At 36.7% G+C, this 22,135-nt stretch overlaps 2 protein-coding genes across 2 annotated transcripts in view; one reads left to right on the forward strand and one right to left on the reverse strand.

Moving 5' to 3' along the window:
- wwc1 (WW and C2 domain containing 1) overlaps positions 1-6,601 on the reverse strand; it is a 55,025-nt gene extending 48,424 nt beyond the window's left edge. Inside the window, exon 1 of the mRNA XM_067424754.1 lies at positions 5,637-6,601. Coding sequence (XP_067280855.1) covers positions 5,637-5,755 — 119 coding nt within the window. The 5' untranslated portion in view covers positions 5,756-6,601. The remainder of the gene's footprint in view (positions 1-5,636) is intronic.
- Positions 6,602-11,513: 4,912 nt separating this feature from the next.
- arl10 (ADP-ribosylation factor-like 10) overlaps positions 11,514-22,135 on the forward strand; it is a 28,801-nt gene continuing 18,179 nt past the window's right edge. The window contains exon 1 of the mRNA XM_067423986.1: positions 11,514-11,805. Coding sequence (XP_067280087.1) covers positions 11,668-11,805 — 138 coding nt within the window. The 5' untranslated portion in view covers positions 11,514-11,667. The remainder of the gene's footprint in view (positions 11,806-22,135) is intronic.

Genomic DNA, 22,135 nt, shown 5'->3' on the forward strand with positions numbered 1-22,135 from the left:
TAATCACCTAATTAACTCTAAATAATGCCTTTAAATGTTCTCTCAGTCGAGTTCTGTAGGCTACACTATCATGGGGAAGACTGCTGACTTGACAGTTGTCCAAAAGACGACCATTGACACCATGCACAAAGAGGGCAAGACACAAAAGGTCATTGCAAAAGAAGCTGGCTGTTTGCGGAGCTGTGTCCAAGCACATTAATAGAGAGGCAAAGGGAAGGAAAAGATGTGGTAGAAAGAAGTGTACAAGCAATAGGGATAACCACACCCTGGGGATGATTCTGAAACTAAACCCATTCAAAAATGTGGGGGAGATTCACAGAGAGGACTGCAGCTGGAGTCAGAACTTCAAGAACCACTACGCACAGAAGTATGCAAGACATGGGTTCATGGGTGTCAAGCCACTTTTGAACAACAAACAGCGTCAGAAGCATCTTGTCTGGCCTAAAGACAAAAAGGACTGCTGAGTGGTCCAATGTTATGTTCTCTGATGAAAGTACATTTTGCATTTCCTTTGGAAATCAGGGTCCCAGAGTCTGGCGGAAGAGAGGAGAGGCACACAATCAACGCTGTTTGAGGTCCAGTGTAAAGTTTCCACAGTCAATGATGTTTTGGGGTGCCATGTCATCTGCTGGGGTTGGTCCACTGTTTTCTGAGGTCCAAGGTCAAAGCAGCCATATATACCAGGACGTTTTAGAGCACTTCATGCTTCATCCCTGTTCTTAATTGGCCAGCAAACTCGCCTGACCTTAAACCCATAGAAAATCTATGGGGTATTGTGAGGAAGATGCGATATGCCAGACTCAACAATGTAGAAGAGCTGAAGGTCACTATCAGAGCAACCTCTCATAACACCTGAGCAGAGCCACAGACTGATCGACTCCATGCCACATTGCTGCAGTAATTCAGGTAAAAGGAGACCCAACTAAGTATTGAGAGCTGTACATGCCCATACTTTTCATGCTCATACTTTTGAAGTGGCCAAGATTTCTAAAAATCCTTTCTTTGTATTGGTCTTAAATAATATTCTAATTCTGAGATACTGAATTTAGTATTTTCCTTAGTTGTCAGTTATAATCATCAAAAGTAAAACAAATAAACATTTGAAATATATCAGTCTTTGTGTAATGAATGAATATAAAATACAAGTTTTACTTCTAGAATGGAATTCGTAAAAAATAAATGAACTTTTTGATGATATTCTAATTATATGAACAGCACCTGTGTGTCTGTGTGTGTGTGTGTCTGTGTGTGTGTGTGTGTGTGTGTGTGTGTGTGTGTGTGTGTGTGTGTGTGCGTGTGCGCATGCGTCTACCTTGTATAATTATTATGTATATATAAATTAACACACATACATGTATATATTTAAGAAATAATAATATTAATAATTTGTTACATTTATATAGCGCTTTTCTAGACACTCAAAGCACTTGGAAGGGGGGAAATGGTTTTATATTTATATATAACATTTATATATTATATAAATTATATAAATAATATACAGTATATACATCCAAATATTTCTCAAATATATACATGTGTATTCAAATATACATTAGCAATTTAAATACAAAAACACTTCAAAAGATAGTTCACCCAAAAATGAAAATTAGCCCATGACCTATCCTAGGTGTATGACATTCTTCTTTCAGATGAATGCAATCAGTGTTGTATTAAAAATGTCCTGGCTCTTCCAAACTTTAAAATGGCAGTGAATGGCCTTTTCTGTTTTGAAGTTCATAAAAGTGCATGTATCCATCATAAAAGTGCTCCACACAGCTCCGGGGGCCTTCTGAAGCGAAGCAGTGCGTTTGTCTAAGAAAAATATCCATATTTAGCCATATTCAAAACAAAATCAGCAATTTACTGCAAAAACTTGGAAGCGACATACAAACTGCGAATGTATTCATCTGAAAGAAGAATGTCATAAACAGTTAGGATGACTTGAGGATGAGTAAATCATGGGATACTTTCTGGGTGATTTAACCCTTTAAACAAAACATGGTCAGGTCAAAGTGTCTGAATCATTTTGTTTCCCAAATGTTTATCAATTTTACTGGTAGTCCACTGTATAAAGAATGTTTGGGTATAATATGTCACAGTTTACTTTATTTTGCTCTCCTCACTTACATAAATTAACTATAGTGTCCTGCACCCACTAGTAAAAAATTATACCTGGTTTCTGACTCATTTTTGGTCTGAATCCCAGCAATTTTGATTATGGATCCGTTCTCAAGCAGGAAAAAAATAAACCTGGTTGTTTCAAAGATGACAGTGGTCAGTTGTGAATAGTAGCACTAAAAATGAAGAACCAATTTAATATGTAAACAAAATGAGCATAAAATACTTAGTCTGCAAGTACTTCCTACAACTACATCTACAACCAAAGAACCAAACATCTATCCAAAAAGCAGCTACATGAGGAAGATCATTACTAACACCACACTTTGAATACATGTAAACCAAAACCTCTGATTTTTCTAACAATCCCAAGCAGCATACTAGTATTTAATGACTAGCAGGCAGGCAACACCTCCGCAGCTCTGTGCATTAGCCACAAGAACGCTGTCAAATGGGAGCTCATTACAAAGTAGAGCTACTAGCATCAGAACCCCCCGTCAGCTAACTGTTGCTCAGCAGTGGAGAACCAGCCGTCTGAGAGATGCATGCTGGGGGATGGGGGGAGGTGTGTCTCCTGACAGTTTTGGGTCAGGATTTGAAATATTTGTCATTTTTAATCAGCGCCTTTGATGCACCACGCTGTGCAAGAAAGACCAGCCGACCGGCATGAGCGCGGAAACGTCTGTTATGCCTCAGCTTTTGTTTCCGAGCAGTTGCTCGACTCTGCTGTTGAGCTTTCGGCAACATTTCAGTACAAACAAAAATCAGTTAGACAAAGTGTGGGGTTTGCAAGCCAGCTTCAAGTAACCCAAAATTCTGTAATAATTTATTGATTTATTTTAAATATTTCTTATTCATCTTACATTAAAATTGCACAAAATACACACAACCGGTGTTTTCAATAATTAAGATATACATTTTTTTATGTTTTTGAAAGAAGTGTCTCACCAAGGCTGTATTTATTTGATCAAAAACACAGGGAAAACAGAAAATAAATATATATATATGTGAAATCTATTTGAAAATGTAATTTTCGCAAAGCTGTGACGCAAAGCTGAATTTTCAGCATCATTAACTCCAGTTTTCAGTCTTTCATGATGATGAAAATAATTTTGGGGAAAAAGTAAAACACTACTATTTAAAAGTTGGCGTAAATAAGATTATTTCATTTATCAAGAGGACTTAATAAAGCATTTATTATGTTGAAAGAATTCTATTTTAAATAAATACTGTTCACTGAACTTTTTTTAATTATCAATGAACTCTGAAAAAAGTATTACGGTTTCCAAAAAACACTGACACTGAAGACTGGAGTAATGATGCTAAAAATACAGCTTTGCCATTACAAGAAAAAAAAAGTGATTTTGTACAAATAAATTAGAAAAGTTTATATATATATATATATATATATATATATATATATATATATATATATATATATATATATATATATATATAGCCTCTAAATCTCACCAAGGCTACATTTGTTTGATCAAAAATACAGTAATACTGTGAAATTTTATTTCATTTTAAATTAACTGGTTTCTGTTGTAATACATTTTAAAATATAATTCATTTCTGTGATGCAAAGCTGAATTTTCAGCATCATTCCTCCAGTCTTCAGTGTCACATGATCCTTCAGAAATCACTCTAATATGCTTATTCGGTGGTAAAGAGACCATTATGATTATTATTAATGTGATGGCTGTGATAATTAATATTTTGGTGGAAACTTTTTTTTCCGGATTCTTTCAGAAAGATCAAAAGAACAGCATTTATTATTATTATTATTATTACCCCTTACCCTACCCAATTTATTATTATGAAACAGCACTTTAGATAAGGCACTTTATTTAAATTTTTAGAACAATTTCTTAATTTTTATTGAAAGTAAACGGTTTTCCAATACGATATGTGATGAGAAAAGGGATAAGAGCGAGCTCGGCAAAAGGCGGATTCGAACCCGGGTCAATTGGTCAAAACCAAGATCCTTAAGCCTTACACTTTACTGAATACACCACTGACGAGGTAGAAATAGATGCATTATTTTAAGTCTTGTTTGACCCAGCCAGGCATTGTTAGGCAGAGCACGTGCGAATAGCACTTGCCAACAAGATAAGCTATTTAAACATAAACACCCGTTATCATAAATATAACTTTTTTGTAAAATTTATCAATTTCATAAATGCCTTTTTTCTTTTCTTTTTAAATCTCACTTCATCAGACTTTTAAACGGCAGTGTATATTTAAAAAATCCAAAAACTATTTCCACAACTGATAATAACAAGAAATAATCTTAGAGTGATTTCTGAAGGATCATGTGACACTGAAGACTGGAGAAGTGATGTTGAAAATTCAGCTTTGCCATCACAGGAATAAATTACATTTTAAAATATATTACAACAGAAACCAGTTAATATAAATTGTAATAATGTTACACAGTATTAATGTTTTTTACTGTATTTTGATCAAATTAATGCAGCCTTGGTGAGATTAAGAGACAACTTTCAAAAACATTAAAAAAAACCTGAATTTCCAAACTTTTGACCAGCGGGTATAATGTCATTTTTTAAAATCCTAATGTCGTTCCAAACCTGCATGACATGCTTTCTTCTGTGAAGATATTTAAAACATATTACATGTTTAGAAGATATTACAATTCTATATCAACACTGGTCCTCATTTACTTTCAATGATTGTTTAAAACAAAGAAAGAAAAGACATAGAAACATTTTCCCAAAAAAAAAATGTCTTTTGTATTCCAAAAGAAATTCATTCTGGTTTGGAATGACATGAGGGTGAGTAAAAGATGACCGAATTCTATTTTATTTTTGGGTGAACTATCCTTAAACTTTAAAAAAAACGTAGCTCTTGTACCAAACGAACAAGTGTGGAATGCATTAAAAAAAAACTATTTGACCATTCTTGTTAAAGTTTGCATAGCTCGGGTGCACTTTGAACCCGTCCTGCACCTCGCCTGGCAGCGAAAGGGATTTGAGGGAATCAGCTGTGGGCTTTGCTCATGCTGAGGAATGTGTCCCAGGTACTTGTTTACGACTTTCTGCCATCTTGGTTTCCTGGCTACAGGCAAACCTGTTGCACCACACAAAGGGGAAAAATATGCGGTCTGTTTGCTATCATCTTTCCATTTTGTGCACGCTGTAAATAACTGAAAATCCAAAGGAGGGAAGGAAAGAAAAGAAAAAAACAACCAATGCACATACCAAACCTCTAATATAATCTTAGGCATTCCAGCACAGATTGGGTGTTAAAGTCCAAGGGGACTTAAGTGGTAAAGCTGGCACTGATCATGGGTTCTGGGATGAAACAAAGCAGTACTTCAACACTGAAATGGAGCCTAAAATGCATCCATTTTTAATGCTCGACGTGTGAAATATTGCAAGGTTTTTAAATAAGAACACATTCACATGAGTACACATGATTAAGGGACTCAGCATGCATCTGTACACTGAGCAAACAAGTATGCGTTCCCAGAATGTGCAGTACTCAACACGTACCTATCCCTTGGGTCAATCCAACTGGTGGTTTGATTAATATGGTCTATATAATAGACCTTCCCGTCAAAATCTCGGGACTCTTCCCAACCCTCTGGCAATGGTAACTCCTTCCTTGGCATGACCAACTAGTCTCCATGTAATTTTCTCTGTAAGTCTTCTAAAATGATTTGAAAGCAAACCATGTGTTGCTTTGCGTGGACTGGTCCAAAAAAGTTAAACCCAACGCATAGGGAAAGTGCCATTAATTAACCACAGACAGAGATTTATTCCATATGATCCATTGTACGTGTCCCAATATTCCAGTTCAGTTCGTGCAGCCTATATTGAGCATAGTTTCCACGAGCAAGTGCTGTTAAATGAATGGATGAGGGTGGGATGCTCTGAAACGCCTAACTTTGCCGCAGGATTTGCGCTTTTATGGTATGAAACTCCTCGTTTTTTGTGCATTCTCCTTCAAGTACGCACTACCTCAAACAGTCAATCATCTTTTCTCGCGGAGCTTGATGGATGGTTAACTTGAAGGAAACGTCAAAAAAACTTTCAAAGGTCGTACGAGAGTTTTCCTCCGAGAAAAGAAGTCAAAAGTCAATTATAAAGTCCAAAAAATTCCCTCCGAGCAGAAAGGATAGAAACCGAGTTAATTCCCCAGCATCATCCACGAATATTTGAGCGAGTCTAACGTTAGAGGGTTTTTTTCGTTCAGTGTCTGCCCACCATGTTTTAGCGACAACTGTGCTAGCCTGTTAGCCCAAAAGCTCGTTGTATAGGCAACGCAAACAGTTAGTTACTCCACACAGACGTATTCCGTATCTTCTCGTTTTGTCGGTGCAGTCCTATGACCTCCGGTGCATTTCGGAAATTTCTTTGAAAAGTAGCGCGTTTCTTTCACATTTGTTTCCAAATGTTGTCTTTTCCTTTAAGTGGCTGTGTGCGGTTCTCCCCCGTAGTCAAGCTCGGTCGCTATGCTGCGGTTGGAATGGATTACGTCATACAGGTGATGGCCGTAACCCTTCTAGTAGCAGGGCATACTCAGATTAATCATCCTCAAATTATTCTTTTGATAATATATTCGTATTAAATCATAAAACAGAAACCATAAAAATTAAGACAACACAGAATTTCTAAAATGAATAGATTGCTATTATTGTTAAAATGTTAAATTATTTCAATTGTTAATGTTTTATGATTTAAAATAAGTATCTTTTTTATGAAATTAGACCATTAAAACGGAATACAGAAAAATGTTATGTTAAATTAACAGACTTCATAGGGCCCTACATTGCTAATCTAAATACTTCAGTTCAATTCAAACTTCCCACATTAGGATGAGTGTGTGAGTGACATTGGAAAGCAATAATCAGAACATCAAAAATTGTGACGCATCATTTTTGAATGAATAAAAACAAGAATGAGATTTGAGAGGTGGCGATGGTCCGTGAAACTTAAATCGGATGACTTCAGGAGACTAGGCTATATAGTAGAGGGATATAGTTATCTCCTTTTGCATGTTCAGAACGACATCAGTTACGTTGTCATTACATTTTTGAGAGCATAAGAAAGATTAAAAAAATTATATATATATATATATATATATATATATATATATATATATATATATATATATATATATATATATATATATATATACTGTATATATATATATATATATATATATATATATATATATACTGTATATATATATATATATATATATATATATATATATATATATATATATATATATATATATATATATACTTATTTATTTATATAATTTAGTTTTTTTTATTTCATTGCATTGTTAAGAATATAATAATCAAATGGATTTTTTTGTTGAAAAATTATATTGTAATGATATGTCCTCAGTACACACAGAAAAATAGGGTGTAAAAATGTTACCTTTAGCTTGTCGCTAGGGCAGTAAAGGGTAAAAGGACATTTTTGTACCTGTTTTACTCCTAAATTAGTACCTTTGAGTACAAATGCGTACCTTAAGGTACAGTACAACGTTGTTCTTTTAAGGGTACTGCCCCAGCGACAAGCTGTTGTACCCCTAAAGGTACAATTTTGACACCCTATTTTTCTGTGTGTAGCTGACACCAGTTGTTTAAGCATGAAATAGACATGAAATTGCATGTGTAGGCAAAAACAATGGGATTTATTTTTAATTCACCAATCAGTTTTTAGGCTTCAGGATATTTTTTAAACAAACTTTGTTCTGAACTATGTTATGAAAGATATAACTGAATGCATTGATATATCATCCTACTTTTTTGCAGTGTGTGGATAAAATGGCCATACTTGGATTTTCCAATTTAATAATGTATCCATACACTGCATCTAATTTGCACATTAATGTGTTCTTGGTGCAATGTAATGATAATAGAAGTGTAATAATAGGAGTAATAATTAGCAATATTTTCATAATATGAAAAATGGATATTGATATGCAATTTCTTTTCATTTTCACTTGTTGTGTCTCCAAAATACCTGATAAAGCTGACAAGTCCTGGCGTCCACATTGGACATTTCTGAAATCAATGCCCTGTTTTGTAACAGAAAGTCATTTTTTGATTAGAAAGCCCAGAACATTTTCCTGGGACATTGATTTATTACAAACCATTTAAAAATGTATCCAATTTAAATTATAATTAAAAAATATTTCTATATGAGTGCTAAACATTAAGGTCAGTTGTTTTTAAAGACCAAGGAGTTGTTGCTGTCTGGTGAAACATCCAAACATTGTGTGACATTACAGGTATGGTGTCAGAGAAATGTACTAAAATATTATGTCCACACCAGGGGACAAAAGTCTATTACTGAGTCCAAGGAGGATATTTTATGCTGGACTGAAATTAAATATGTTTTTTGTTTTTTTCCTTCACCAGTCAATTTTTCAGTTATCCAAACTTTGTATAAAGATGATTCTATGTTAAAGATATAACGGAATTAATTAATATTTACTTTTTAAAATATGTGGATAAAATTGACATAAATAGGTTTTCCAATTCAATACAATACAGTGTCTCTGGGTCCCACTGTCCTTGTAAGCGGACATTATATTTTACTGAATTTATATGCGATCATGTCACGGTTATATATATATATATATGAACACCATACTAATACTAATACTGTGTTTGACCCCCTTTTCGTCTTCAGAACTGCCTAAATTCTACATGGCATTGATTCAACAAGGTGCTGAAAGCATTCTTTAGAAATGTTGGCCCATATTGATAGGATAGCATCTTGCAGTTGATGGAGATTTGTGGGATGCACATCCAGGGCACGAAGCTCCCGTTCCACCACATCCCAAAGATGCTCTATTGCCCAAGCATTCATGGGGCCCTAAGCAGAATTATATTTGGGGGCCTCTCGGTACCGATTGACGATTGTCAATTCTTGATAATAGTCTCACAACCATTATCAATTTGATTAGTTGTAGCTGTGTTGCTTACATCATGTCTGTCTGTCAGTCATGTTTTTACCCTTATATGGGTTTTAATTGTAACAGTAGCAAACCCACAAGACCGCTCAGGTGTTCATTTGCACTTTAATATTCAAAGTCTTACAGTACGGTTCAGACTGGGATATGTACGATTAAATTTTTTTTTTTTTTTTTTTTTTTTAAGAAGTCTCTTATGCTAAATGTGCTCACAATTCTTTACCCCAGGATTCTTTGATGAATAGAAAGTTCAAAAGAACAGCATTTATCTAAAATAGAAAGCTTTCACAGAATCACAAAAATATGTTTACACAACTGTTTTCAACATGATAATAAAAAATAAATGTTTCTTGAGCAGCAAATCATCATGAGAATAATTTGTGAAGGATCATGTGACACTGAAGACTGGTGTAATGATGCTAAAAAAATTCAGCTTTGATTACAGGAACACATTACAATTTATATATACACTCACCTAAAGGATTATAAGGAACACCTGTTCAATTTCTCATTAATGCGTTTATCTAATCAACCAATCACATGGCAGTTGCCTCAATGCATTTAGGGGTGTGGTCCTGGTCAAGACAATCTCCTGAACTCCAAACTGAATGTCAGAATGGGAAAGAAAGGTGATTTAAGTGTGGCTATTTTGAGCGTGGCATAGTTGTTGGTGCCAGACGGGGCAGTCTGAGTATTTCACAATCTGTTCAGTTACTGGGATTTTCATGCACAACCATTTCGGGTTTACAAAGAATGGTGTGAAAAGGGAAAAACATCCAGTATGCAGCAGACCTGTGGGCGAAAATGTCTTGTTGATGCTAGAGGTCAGAGGAGAATGGGCCGACTGATTCAAGCTGATAGAAGAGCAACTTTGACGGAAATAACCACTCATTACAACCTCTCATCGGGGGAATCTCCCCCACATTTATGAATGGGTTTTGTTTCACAATCCTCTCCAGGGTGCGGTTATCCCTATTGGTTGTAAAAAAAATTCTACCACATATATTTCCTTCCCTTTGCCTCTCTATTAATGTGCTAGTACACAGAGCTCCGCGAACAGCCAGCCTCTTTTTGAAATAACCTTTTGTGTCTTGCCCTCCTTGAGGAAGGTGTCAAGGGTCGTCTTTTGGACAACTGTCAAGTCAGCAGTCTTCCCCATGATAGTGTAGCCTACAGAACTAGACTGAGAGAACATTTAAAGGCCTTTGCAGGTGTTTTGAGTTAATTAGCTGATTAGAGTGTGGCACTTATGTGTCTTTGACATTGAAACCTTTTCACAATATTATAATTTTCTGAGATACTAAATTTGGGATTTTCCTTAGTTGTCAGTTATAATCATCAAAATTAAAAGAAATAAACATTTGAAATATATTACTCATCTGTGTGAGTCTGTGTGTAATTAATAAATATAACATACAAGTTTCACTTTTTGAATGGAATTAGTGAAACAAATCAATTTTTTTAGATATTCTAATTGTGACCAGCACCACAATGTTTATATATACAGCACGTGTATCATATTTTATCATATCATATTTATATATCAGCCTGTTGTGTCACATTTGACACTTACATTAACATGAAAAAATGTATATGATTAACAAAATGACTGAACTGTCAATCAGAATACAGAAGGCATGAAGTAAATTGTGTACAACAGGTTTTTCAACAATGTTTTGGGCATATTAATAATTCAAATGCCCTGCGTGTATTGAATATGAGGCTACAATAGATTAATAAATAATCAATATTGTAACACACATTGACAAACTTGCATCCTTTTTTCAATGAATTCATACCCCCAAACCAGGAATTTTATCCTTGGGGATACAAACATTAAAATGAAATAAATAAATAAAGTAGTGTTTATTTTGTTGTTGTTTGTTTGTTTTTAAATCATGAAATTGTATTACTTGTCCTAAGAAGATGGAAAATAGCAATGCATTATTTTTCTGATTTCTCTTCCTGATTAACTAAAAAATCAATGCAAAACACAGCAAATTCAAAAGTCTGCAAAAAATACAGCCAGAGACGTGTAGGCCACAGTGGGGAACTGTTTGTGCATTTGAATCTATCAAGGGATAATTCATGTCAACAGATAGTCAACACAAGTTTTCCAAATTTCAACTAAACATCGCCCTCCAACGGCGAGTAGCATAATGACCTATTATAGTTTGAACAAATTTTCTTTTTACGTCTTTTTATTTTAATTTCCCCTGTCTCTTTGTTAAGTTTAAGTTATAGTTATAGTTAATATGTTTCAATATACACCATATTAGTTTTAAGCACACCACGTTACAATATACTTTATAGACAGCACAGCAGATCTGTTAAATTAAACTCTAAACATTTTATTACCTTATAAAACCATGTGACCATCCCTCGTTTGAAATGAGGTATGCCTACATGGTTTTATTTGTAATGTCAAAACATGATGGTTTCTCCGCCCCTCATCTCACCCGACCGCTGGAGCGAAACTGGGCGCGTGCTTTTCAAAAACAAGCCAGGGCGGATCACGTGCACGGGAGAGCAAAATCAGCGGCTCGCGCTCTGAAGTGAACACAGCATTTCGCTTCAGGTGCGCTCATGGTTGTACTGCGTCATATCTCCGTGGCGTTCAGCGCGGCGATGGCTGCGGTCGGCACCGCGCTGTTTATCGCACTCAATCTCTTTTATAAAAGACGGGTATGGACACCAGAGTCAGACTACAACACGTTCCGGGAGGTTAGTATGAAGCGAACGAAATAGTTCCCTTTTTTATGACAGTCTATCGCGCGTGACTAATAGGTGGAGAATCATCAAGGGAACTCTCACTTATTTTAAACGCACTAGTGTGTGTGTGTGTGTGTGTGTGTGTGTGTGTGTGTGTGTGTGTGTGTGTGTGTGTGTGTGTGTGTGTGTCGTGTATTTTGATTGATAAATCACAGTATCTCGTTGAGTAAAAGTAATTCTGTTCATTTCTATTTATGTGTAATGTTTTTAATACGTATTGCTAAGAGTGCAATACCCAGCTGCATGCATCCAAATGTTTCAAACGAATTATTTCTTATTAATACAATAAACGGTATTTAGATGAGCATATAGCCTCTAGTTCCCAAATACATGGAAAACTTGAAGATATCATAAAGTTATGTTTTCTAAGTCATGGAAATGATAATTATGAAAATGTATGTACTAGATTGTAATATTCTAGCTAGATATAGATCTTGGCAGAGTACATTTTTCTTACAAGTGATGTTTAGTTGTTTTGAGTTGGTTAATTTCAGTCAAACCAGTCTACACAATTTTTCTAAATGATTTAGGATGAAAAGATTATGAAAGTTTAAGATCAAAAAAGTGGGTAAAGAATGTGTGGATTATTATCATATACAGTTCCAAAGACATTGTATGTGCCACAAAAAAAAAAAAAAAAAAAAAATAGTATGGCAACATTTGATGTTGTAGAGTGCTTATTGAAGATGAAAATTCCTATTATTAGGGCCCAAGCCCTGAAAGGGCGCAGAGCCCTATTGTTCTTCTAAGAATTATTAGGGCCCAAGCCCTGAAAGGGCGCAGAGCCCTATTGTTCTTCTAAGGATTATTAGGGCCCAAGCCCTGAAAGGGCGCAGAGCCCTATTGTTCTTCTAAGGATTATTATTATTATTATTATTATTATTATTATTATTATTATTATTATTATCTTTTCGCCTTTTGGGCATTTTTGGGGCCCTTCCCATGCTCGAAAACTCTTGAAACTTTGCACACGCATCGGAATGCGCGGCCAACAGGGTCTGGCAGAGGCCTTTGACCCGGGCGTGGCAGGGGGGCTCAACAGCGCCCCCTTGAAAAACTGGGTCTATATAATAAACACACTTGCACGTACATGTATGAAACTCGGTACACTTATAGATCTCATCGGGCCAAACAACTTCCGCACTCATAGTCATAAGCTTCGCCCAACAGGAAGTGAGCTATTATGGGTTGTTCGGAAAACGCATGCTCTGGAATTTGCGGTACTCCTCCTAGACGATTCACCCGATCAGCACCAAACTCGGTCAGCATGAAGTCAAGACACTGAGGATGCTAAATTGCAAGCAACTTTTTGATACCTCAAACGGTTTGGCCGTGGCGAAGAGACAAATTTATGGCGAGAAAAGGCAAACAGGAAGTGAGTTATAACTTTTGCATACATTAATTCATTTTGATGAAACTTCAGCTGTGTGTTCGTTGTAAGAGGCCGATCACATGGATATGACTTTTGTGAGTCAAAGTTATAGCGCCACCAACTGGCAGCAGGAAGTGTGTCACTTTTGTCCAAAGTGGGAGGGTTAGTTTTATCTGCAGTCACCAAACTCGGTATATATATTGTACATTTCGAGCCGGACAACTTTCTAATTTACAGTCATTAGCTCTGACCAACAGGAAGTCAGATAATTTGGTTGGAAGATAACAAGAAGTTGAAAACGAGCTCTGAGTTTTTACCTTCTCCTCAAAAGCGATTCATTCAATCTCCTCCAAACTCGGACAACATGAAGTAAATATACAGAAGATGCTAAAATGCGAACGGTTATTGGATATCTCAAACGGTGTTCCCGTAGCAAAAGGCTAAAAAAGACAAAATAAGCACACAAGTGCCTGGTTCATAAATAAGGCTATACTCCCACCTGCTGGTTATTCTATATATCACACTGTTTTTTTTTTTTTTTTTTTTTTTTTTTTTTTTTCAACACTTATGCTCTCCCTTAAATGTCCAATAGAGGGCAATATTGTATAAGTTTTCAAGCAAAAAAACCTTACCTCTGTGTGTGTGTGTGAATGGTTTTCTAGCCTGGTGGGGACTTAAACCTGAATGCACACAGACTCATGGGGACTTCCCAATGGGTACAAAAGCTTATAAATCAAACAGAATGAGTTACTTTGAAAAGGTGAAAATGCAGAAAGTTGTGTGATGGGTAGGTTTAGGGGTAGGAGCAGTGTATGAGGACAGAATATATGGTTTGTACAGCATAAAAACCATTACATCTATGGTGAGTCCCCAGAAAAAGATAGTGAACCAGACATGAGTGTGTGTGTGTGTGTGTGTGTGTGTGTGTGTGTGTGTGTGTGAGGGGCAGGGGCGGGGGGGTGAAGGGGGGTGTTGTGGATGGGGGGATGGGCTGAGCTGATTTGAGTTGCCTGCAGCATACTTCAGCATTACTACTGTGTGTGTGTGTGTGTGTGTGTGTGTGTGTGTGTGTGTGTGTGTGTGTGTGTGTGTGTGTGTGTGTGTGTGTTGTTCTAGCCTGGTGGGGACTTCAACCTGAATGCACACAGACTCATGGGGACACATGTCACTGTAGGGGCCTAAATTGAGGTCCCAATGGGTACAAAAGCTTATAAATCATACAGAATGAGTTATTTTGAAAATGTAAAAATGCAGAAAGTTTTGTGAAATGGGTAGGTTTAGGGGTAGGGGCAGGAGGACAGAATATATGGTTTGTAAAGCATAAAAACCATTACGTCTATGAGTCCCCAGAAAGATAGTGAACCAGACATGAGTGTGTGTGTGTGTGTGTGTGTGTGTGTGTGTGTGCGTGTGCGCTAAAAAGATTACCTCTCAATGCTGTGCTTTGGCCTGCATTAAATGATAAAACATATTATTCTGGGTTTGAATAAAAAAATAAATGTATAAAACCAGTTTATTTGTAGGGCATTGACAATATTGTTTTATATAATTAGTTAAATAGTTGTGTTAATACAAATAATTATTAATAAAACATATAAATATTTTAAAAAAATTACTAACAAAGGAAAAAACACATTTAATTGTCTTTTTCAACAAAAAGTAATTGGTGTGTGTAACTTAAAAATGAGAAGATTAATGTTTAAGGACAAAAATGATAACCAATGAGCTACCGGTATATAGAATAACCAGAAGTTGGAAGTGTAGCCTTATTTAGTAACCAGGTTGGATATGTCCTAGGGAACACTGTTTTGAAGATAAAACTATTGTTGTTATTGCAAAACAGTGTTTTCAGACAGTGAAATAAAAACAATGTTCTCTCACTGTTTAGATTTTGTGTCTGTCATTCCCCCTCCCCCCTCCCTCTCCCTCTCTTAGGATCACTGTGTGTGTGTGTGTGTGTGTGTGTGTGTGTGTGTGTGTGTGTGTGTGTGTGTGTGTGTGTGTGTGTGTGTGTGTGTGTGTGTGTGTGTGTGTGTGTGTGTGTGTGTGGAGGGGGTCTCTCTCACTCTGTGTGTGTGTCACCTTTTCTCTTGTGTTTTCATAGTTTAACCCTTTCATATCATAGGCTATCACAAATATCTATCACTTTATTGTGAAAAATAAGTAAAAAACTAAAACATATATTATATCTTTAATTAAATACTGGTCTTCTGAACTTACAAAATTTTGAGCTGCAAAAAATATATTTGCACATAATTGAAAGTGATGTCCCAATACTTTTAATTGTTTTCTATAACATGGGCTTTAAAGAAGGTCATGTGCTGTGTTTGCAAAGATCACGTATGACACCTCTTTAAACTAATTATTTATTGATAGAATTCAAATGGATAAAAAAAGTTAATTTCACATGATCTTATTAAAGTGGCTGTTTATAATAAACTTCCATAAATTATATGCACGCATATTACTCTTACCTGACACTGATATTAAAATCATTGTTGCGGTCTCTGTGATTTGGCTTAATTTATTTTTAAGAGAAGTGTAAGGATAATACAACTTCAGCATTTGGACAGTATTCTGCACTCATTTGAAATTGACATTTGACATCATCTGACATAAAATTAAAGAATAAAATGTAATTGATCTCAGAGATGTGAGTGTTGTGGTTCCTGGTCATAGCAGCACCAGTTGCTGCAGTTAATGAGGTGAATTCAAAAGACTTTGACATAGTCCCTTTATTTATTTTTTCCCATATTAAATGCCTATTGGCCTGCTGTGCACAGTTAAGCTGATGCCACCGGGGTGGCGGTGCCCCCGGCTTGGGCCCGTCATCGCTGCTCGCAGCTTTAATTTGTTATTATTATTTATTATTATTTTTTTACGCGACTATTTGGGCATTTTTGGGGCCCTTCCCGTGCTCGAAAACTCTTGAAACTTTGCACACGCATCAGAATGCGCGGCCATCAGGGCCGGGCTGAGGCTGGGACCCGGGCGTGGCAGGGGGGCTCGACAGCGCCCCCTAAAGTGGGCTCTGAAAACGTGGTCTATAAATCAAACCGACTTGCACGTACATATATGAAACTCGGTACACATATAGAGCTCATCGGGCCAAACAACTTTCGTGCTCTAAGTTATGCGTCAGCCCAACAGGAAGTGAGCTATTAGGGGTTGTTGAACGCATGCTGTGGAACGCATGCTGTGGAATTTGCGATACTCCTCCTAGACGATTCACCCGATCAGCACCAAACTCGGTCAGCGTGAAGTCAACACACTGAGGATGCCAAATTGCGAGCAACTTTTTGATATCTCAAACGGTTTGGCCTTGGCGAAGAGACGAATTTATGGCGGGAAAAGGGAAACAGGAAGTGTGTTATAACTTCTGCATACATTAATTCATTTTGATGAAACTTCAGATGTGTGTTCGTTGTAGGAGGCCGATCACATGGATATGACTTTTGTGAGTCAAAGTTATAGCGCCACCAACTGGCAGCAGGAAGTGTGTCACTTTCAAAATTGCTTTAAATCCCCATCTTATTTTCACCCGATTCACTTCAAACTTCATCAGTATAATGTCAAAACATGGCAGATATAGACATATGAATGGATTCCTGATTCTTGAAATACTGTTGTCATGGCAACGTGTCAAAGTCTAATAATCTTTTTATGTGTTTTTGAGACTCTTAGCATGCTTGAAATTGCATGAAACTCAACACACACATCTGACATGCTGTCCAGAAGATGCAAGCAAAGATTCAGAAACGGGCGTGGTAGAGGGGCTCAATAGCGCCATCTTTTGTCCAAAGTGGGGGGTTAGTTTTATCTACATTCACCAAACTCGGTATATATATTGTACTTTTCGAGCCGGACAACTTTCTAATTTACTGTCATTAGCTCTGACCAACAGGAAGTTAGATAATCTGGTTTGAAAATGAGAAAAAGTTGAAAGCGAGCTCTGAGTTTTTACCTTCTCCTCAAAAGCGATTCATTCAATCTCCTCCAAACTCGGACAACATGAAGTAAATATACAGAAGATGCTAAAATGCGAATGGTTATTGGATATCTCAAACGGTGTTCCCTTAGCAAAAGCCTAAAAAACACAAAATAAGCACACCAGTGCCTGGTTCATAAATAAGGCTATACTCCCACCTGCTGGTTATTCTATATAATCAGTTTTTTTTTCTTTTTTTTTTTTCTCAACACTTATGCTCTCATTTAAATGACCAGTAGAGGGCAATATTGTATAAGTTTTCAAGCAAAAAACCTTGCCTCTGTGTGTGTGTGTGTGTGTGTGTGTGTGTGTGTGTGTGTGTGAATGTTTTTTTAGCCTGGTGGGGACTTAAACCTGAATGCACAAAGACTCATGGGGACTTACCAATGGGTACAAAAGCTTATAAATCATACAGAATGAGTTATTTTGAAAATGTGAAAATGCAGAAAGTTTTGTGTGATGGGTAGGTTTAGGGTAGGAGCAGTGTAGGAGGACAGAATATATGGTTTGTACAGTATAAAAACCATTAAGTCTATGGTGAGTCCCCAGAAAGATAGCACACCAGAGACCAGACATGTGACTCTGACTGTCTGTGTGTGTGTGTGTGTGTGTGTGTGTGTGTGTCTGATGGGGGATGGGTGCCAGTTGCATTTTGATGAGGAAAAGATTAGCTCTTTTATTGCTGTGTGCTTTGGCCAGCATTAAAGGATATATATATATATATATATATATATATATATATATATATATATATATATATATATATATATATATATATATATATATATATATATATATATATATTTCTGGGTTTGAATAAAAAAATGGAAAAAGTATAGAACCAGTTAATTTGTAGAGCATTGACAATACCGTTTTATATAATTAGTTTCGTAATTGTGAAAATACAAATATAAAAAGACCTTTAGATAAATACTAAAGTCAACTCGGTCAACATGAAACAAAGGACACTGAAGATTTGACAGGCATTGACAATATTTTTTATATAATTAGCTTAATAATTGTGTTAATACAAAGAAGGTGGGAGTATAGCCTTATTTATGAACACGGCTGGATAAGTCTGAGAAAAATGTATAAAAATAAAACACTTGGCTAGTTTTATCTATAGTCACCAAACACAGAAAGAATAAAAATGTAAAATTAATGTACTTTTTGTATTTTTTTTATCAATATATTGGTTTTCTTTAACATTTTGTATTTGAAGATTAATTCTTAAAACTAAAATACTAACATAAAAAAAACACATTTGAGTTTCTTTTTCAAATAATTTTCTCCGACCATTTAGATTTTATTATTATTTTTTGTTTCAAATCTTGTTCAATATTCATGTTTTTCTAGCCTGGTGGGGACTTCAACCTGAATGCACACAGACTCATGGGGACTCGTGTCACTGTAGGGACCTAAATTGAGGTCCCAATGGGTACAAAAGCTTATAAATCACACAGAATGAGTTCTTTTGAGAATGTAAATTTAATTTTTTGTTTCAAACCTTGTTCAATCGGAATCAGACTATGCCTCTCTCTTTCTGTCTGTCCTTACCCCCCCCCCCCCCACACACACTCTCTCAGGCTCACTCTGTGTGTGTGTGTGTGCGTGAGTGTGAGTGTGTGTGTGTGTGGTGGGGGGGGGGTCTCTCTCACTCTGTGTGTGTGTGTGTGTGTGTGTGTGTGTGTGTGTGTCACCTTGTCTCTTGATTGTCATAATTTAACGCTTTTATATCATAGGCTATCACAAATAGCTATCACTTTGATGTGAAAAATAAGTTAAAAAAAACACACAAAATATAACATATCTTTAAAAAATATACAGGCCTTCTGGACTTACAAAATTGTGCATGTATATTACTCTTACCTGACACTGATATTAAAATCATTTTTGTGGATTCTGTGATTTAGATTTATTTATTTATTTATATTTTTAAAAATATTGAATGCCACACATATTAAAATAAAAACATGCATGCTTTTTACTGCATAAGACTGGTGAACAAACAGAAGCTACTGTAGGTCAAAAACACAAAGAGAAGTGTAAGGATAATACATCTTCAGCATTTGGACAGTGTTCTGCACTCATTTTGAAATTGACATTTGACATCATCTGACATAAAATTAATGAATAAAATGTAATTGATCTCATAGATGTGACTGTTGTGGTTCCTGGTCATAGCAGCACCAGTTTCTGCAGTTAATGAGGTGAATTCAAATGACTTTGACATAGTCCTTTTATTTTTTCCTATATTAAATGCCTATTGGCCTTCTGCGCACAGTTAAGCTGATGCAACCGGGGTGGCGGTGCCCCCGGCTTGGGCCCGTCATCGCTGCTCGCAGCTTTAATTTTTTTTTGTTATTATTTATTATTTTTTTACGCGACTATTTGGGCATTTTTGGGGCCCTTCCCATGCTCGAAAACTCTTGAAACTCTGCACACGCATCAGAATGCGCGGCCATCAGGGCTGGGCTAAGGCTGGGACCCGGGCGTGGCAGGGGGGCTCGACAGCGCCCCCTAAAGTGGGGTCTGAAAACGTGGTCTATAAATCAAACACACTTTCACGTACATATATGAAACTCGGTACACATATAGAGCTCATCGGGCCGAACAACTTTCGTGCTCTAAGTTATGTGTCAGCCCAACAGGAAGTGAGCTATTATGGGTTGTTCGGAAAACGCACGCTCTGGAATTTGCGATACTCCTCCTAGACGATTCACCCGATCAGCACCAAACTCGGTCAGCAAGAAGTCAAGACACTGAGGATGCTAAATTGCGAGCAACTTTTTGATATCTCAAACGGTTTGGCCGTGGCGAAGAGACGAATTTATGGCGAGAAAAGGGAAACAGGAAGTGTGTTATAACTTTTGCATACATTAATTCATTTTGATTAAACTTCAGCTGTGTGTTCGTTGTAAGAGGCCGATCACATGGATATGACTTTTGTGAGTCAAAGTTATAGCACCACCAACTGGCAGCAGGAAGTGTCACTTTTGTCCAAAGTGGGGGGTTAGTTTTATCTACATTCACCAAACTCGGTATATATATTGTACTTTTCGAGCCGGACAACTTTCTCATTTACAGTCATTAGCTCTGACCAACAGGAAGTCAGATAATTTGGTTGGAAGATAACAAGAAGTCGAAAACGAGCTCTGAGTTTTTACCCTCTCCTCAAAAGCGATTCATTCAATCTCCTCCAAACTCGGACAACATGAAGTAAATATACAGAAGATGCTAAAATGCGAACGGTTATTGGATATCTCAAACGGTGTTCCCGTAGCAAAAGCCTAAAAAAGATAAAATAAGCACACAAGTGCCTTGTTCATTAATAAGGCTATACTCCCACCTGCTGGTTATTCTATATAGCACACAGTTTTTTTTGTTTTTTTTTGTTCAACACTTATGCTCTCACTTAAATGACCAGTAGAGGGCAATATTGTATAAGTTTTCAAGCAAAAAACCTTGCCTCTGTGTGTGTGTGAGAATGGTTTTCTAGCCTGGTGGGGACTAAAACCTGAATGCACACAGACTCATGGGGACTTCCCAATGGGTACAAAAGCTTATAAATCAGACAGAAGGAGTTCTTTTGAAAATGTAAAAATGCAGAAAGTTTTGTGTGATGGGTAGATTTTGGGGTAGGAGCAGTGTAGGAGGACAGAATATGGTTTGTACAGCATAAAAACCATTATGTCTATGGTGAGTCCCCAAACAGATAGTGAACCAGACATGAGTGAGTGTGTGTGTGTGTGTGTGTGTGTGTGTGTGTGTGTGTGTGTGTGTGTGTGTGGGGTGGGGGGGGGGGGGGTGGGCTGAACTGATAAGAGTTGCCTGCAGCATACTTTAGCATTACTAGTGTGTGTGTGTGTGTGTGTGTGTGTGTGTGTGTGGGGTGGGGGGGGGGGGGGGGCTGAACTGATAAGAGTTGCCTGCAGCATACTTCAGCATTACTACTGTGTGTGTGTGTGTGTGTGTGTGTGTGTGTGTGTGTGTGTGTGTGTGTGTGTGTGTGTGTGTGTGTGTGTGTGTGTGTGTGTGTGTGTGTGTTCTTTTTTCTAGCCTGGTGGGGACTTCAACCTGAATGCACACAGACTCATGGGGACACGTGTCACTGATTTCTACAGTGAGTGTGTGTGTGTGTGTGTGTGTGTGTGTGTGTGTGTGTGTGTGTGTGTGTGTGTGTGTGTGTGTGAGAGAGAGAGCCACTCTTCTGTCTAAAAAGATTACCTCTCAATGCTGTGCTTTGGCCTGCATTAAAGGATTAAACATATTATTCTGGGTTTGAATAAAAAAAATCATGTATAAAACCAGTTTATTTGTAGGGCATTGACAATATTGTTTTATATAATTAGTTAAATAATTGTGTTAATACCAATAATTATTAATAAAAATATATAAATATAAAAAAACATTACTAACAAAAGAAAAAACACATTTAATTGTCTTTTTAAAAGAAAAGGAAAAAATAAGTAGTGTGTGTAACTTAAAAATGAGAAGAAAAATGCCTTTTGTTTAAGGACAAAAATGAGAACCAATGAGCTACCGGCATATAGAATAACCAGAAGGTGAGAGTGTAGCCTTATTTAGTAACCAGGTTGGATATGTCCTAGGAACACTGTTTTGAAGATAAAACTATTGTTGTTATTGCAAAACAGTGAAATAAAAACAATGATCTCTCACTGTTTAGATTTTGTGTCTGTCATTCCCCTTCCCCCTCACTCTCCCTCTCTCAGGATCACTCTATGTGTGTGTGTGTGTGTGTGTGTGTGTGTGTGTGTGGAGGGGGTCTCTCTCACTCTGTGTGTCGCCTTGTTTCTTGTTTTTCATAATTTAACCATTTCATATCATAGGCTATCAGCAATATCTATCACTTTATTGTGAAAAATAAGTTTTAAAAAATGTATTATATATATATTGAGCTG

Source organism: Pseudorasbora parva, chromosome 18 (assembly GCF_024679245.1).
Source record: "Pseudorasbora parva isolate DD20220531a chromosome 18, ASM2467924v1, whole genome shotgun sequence".
NCBI lineage: Eukaryota > Metazoa > Chordata > Actinopteri > Cypriniformes > Gobionidae > Pseudorasbora > Pseudorasbora parva.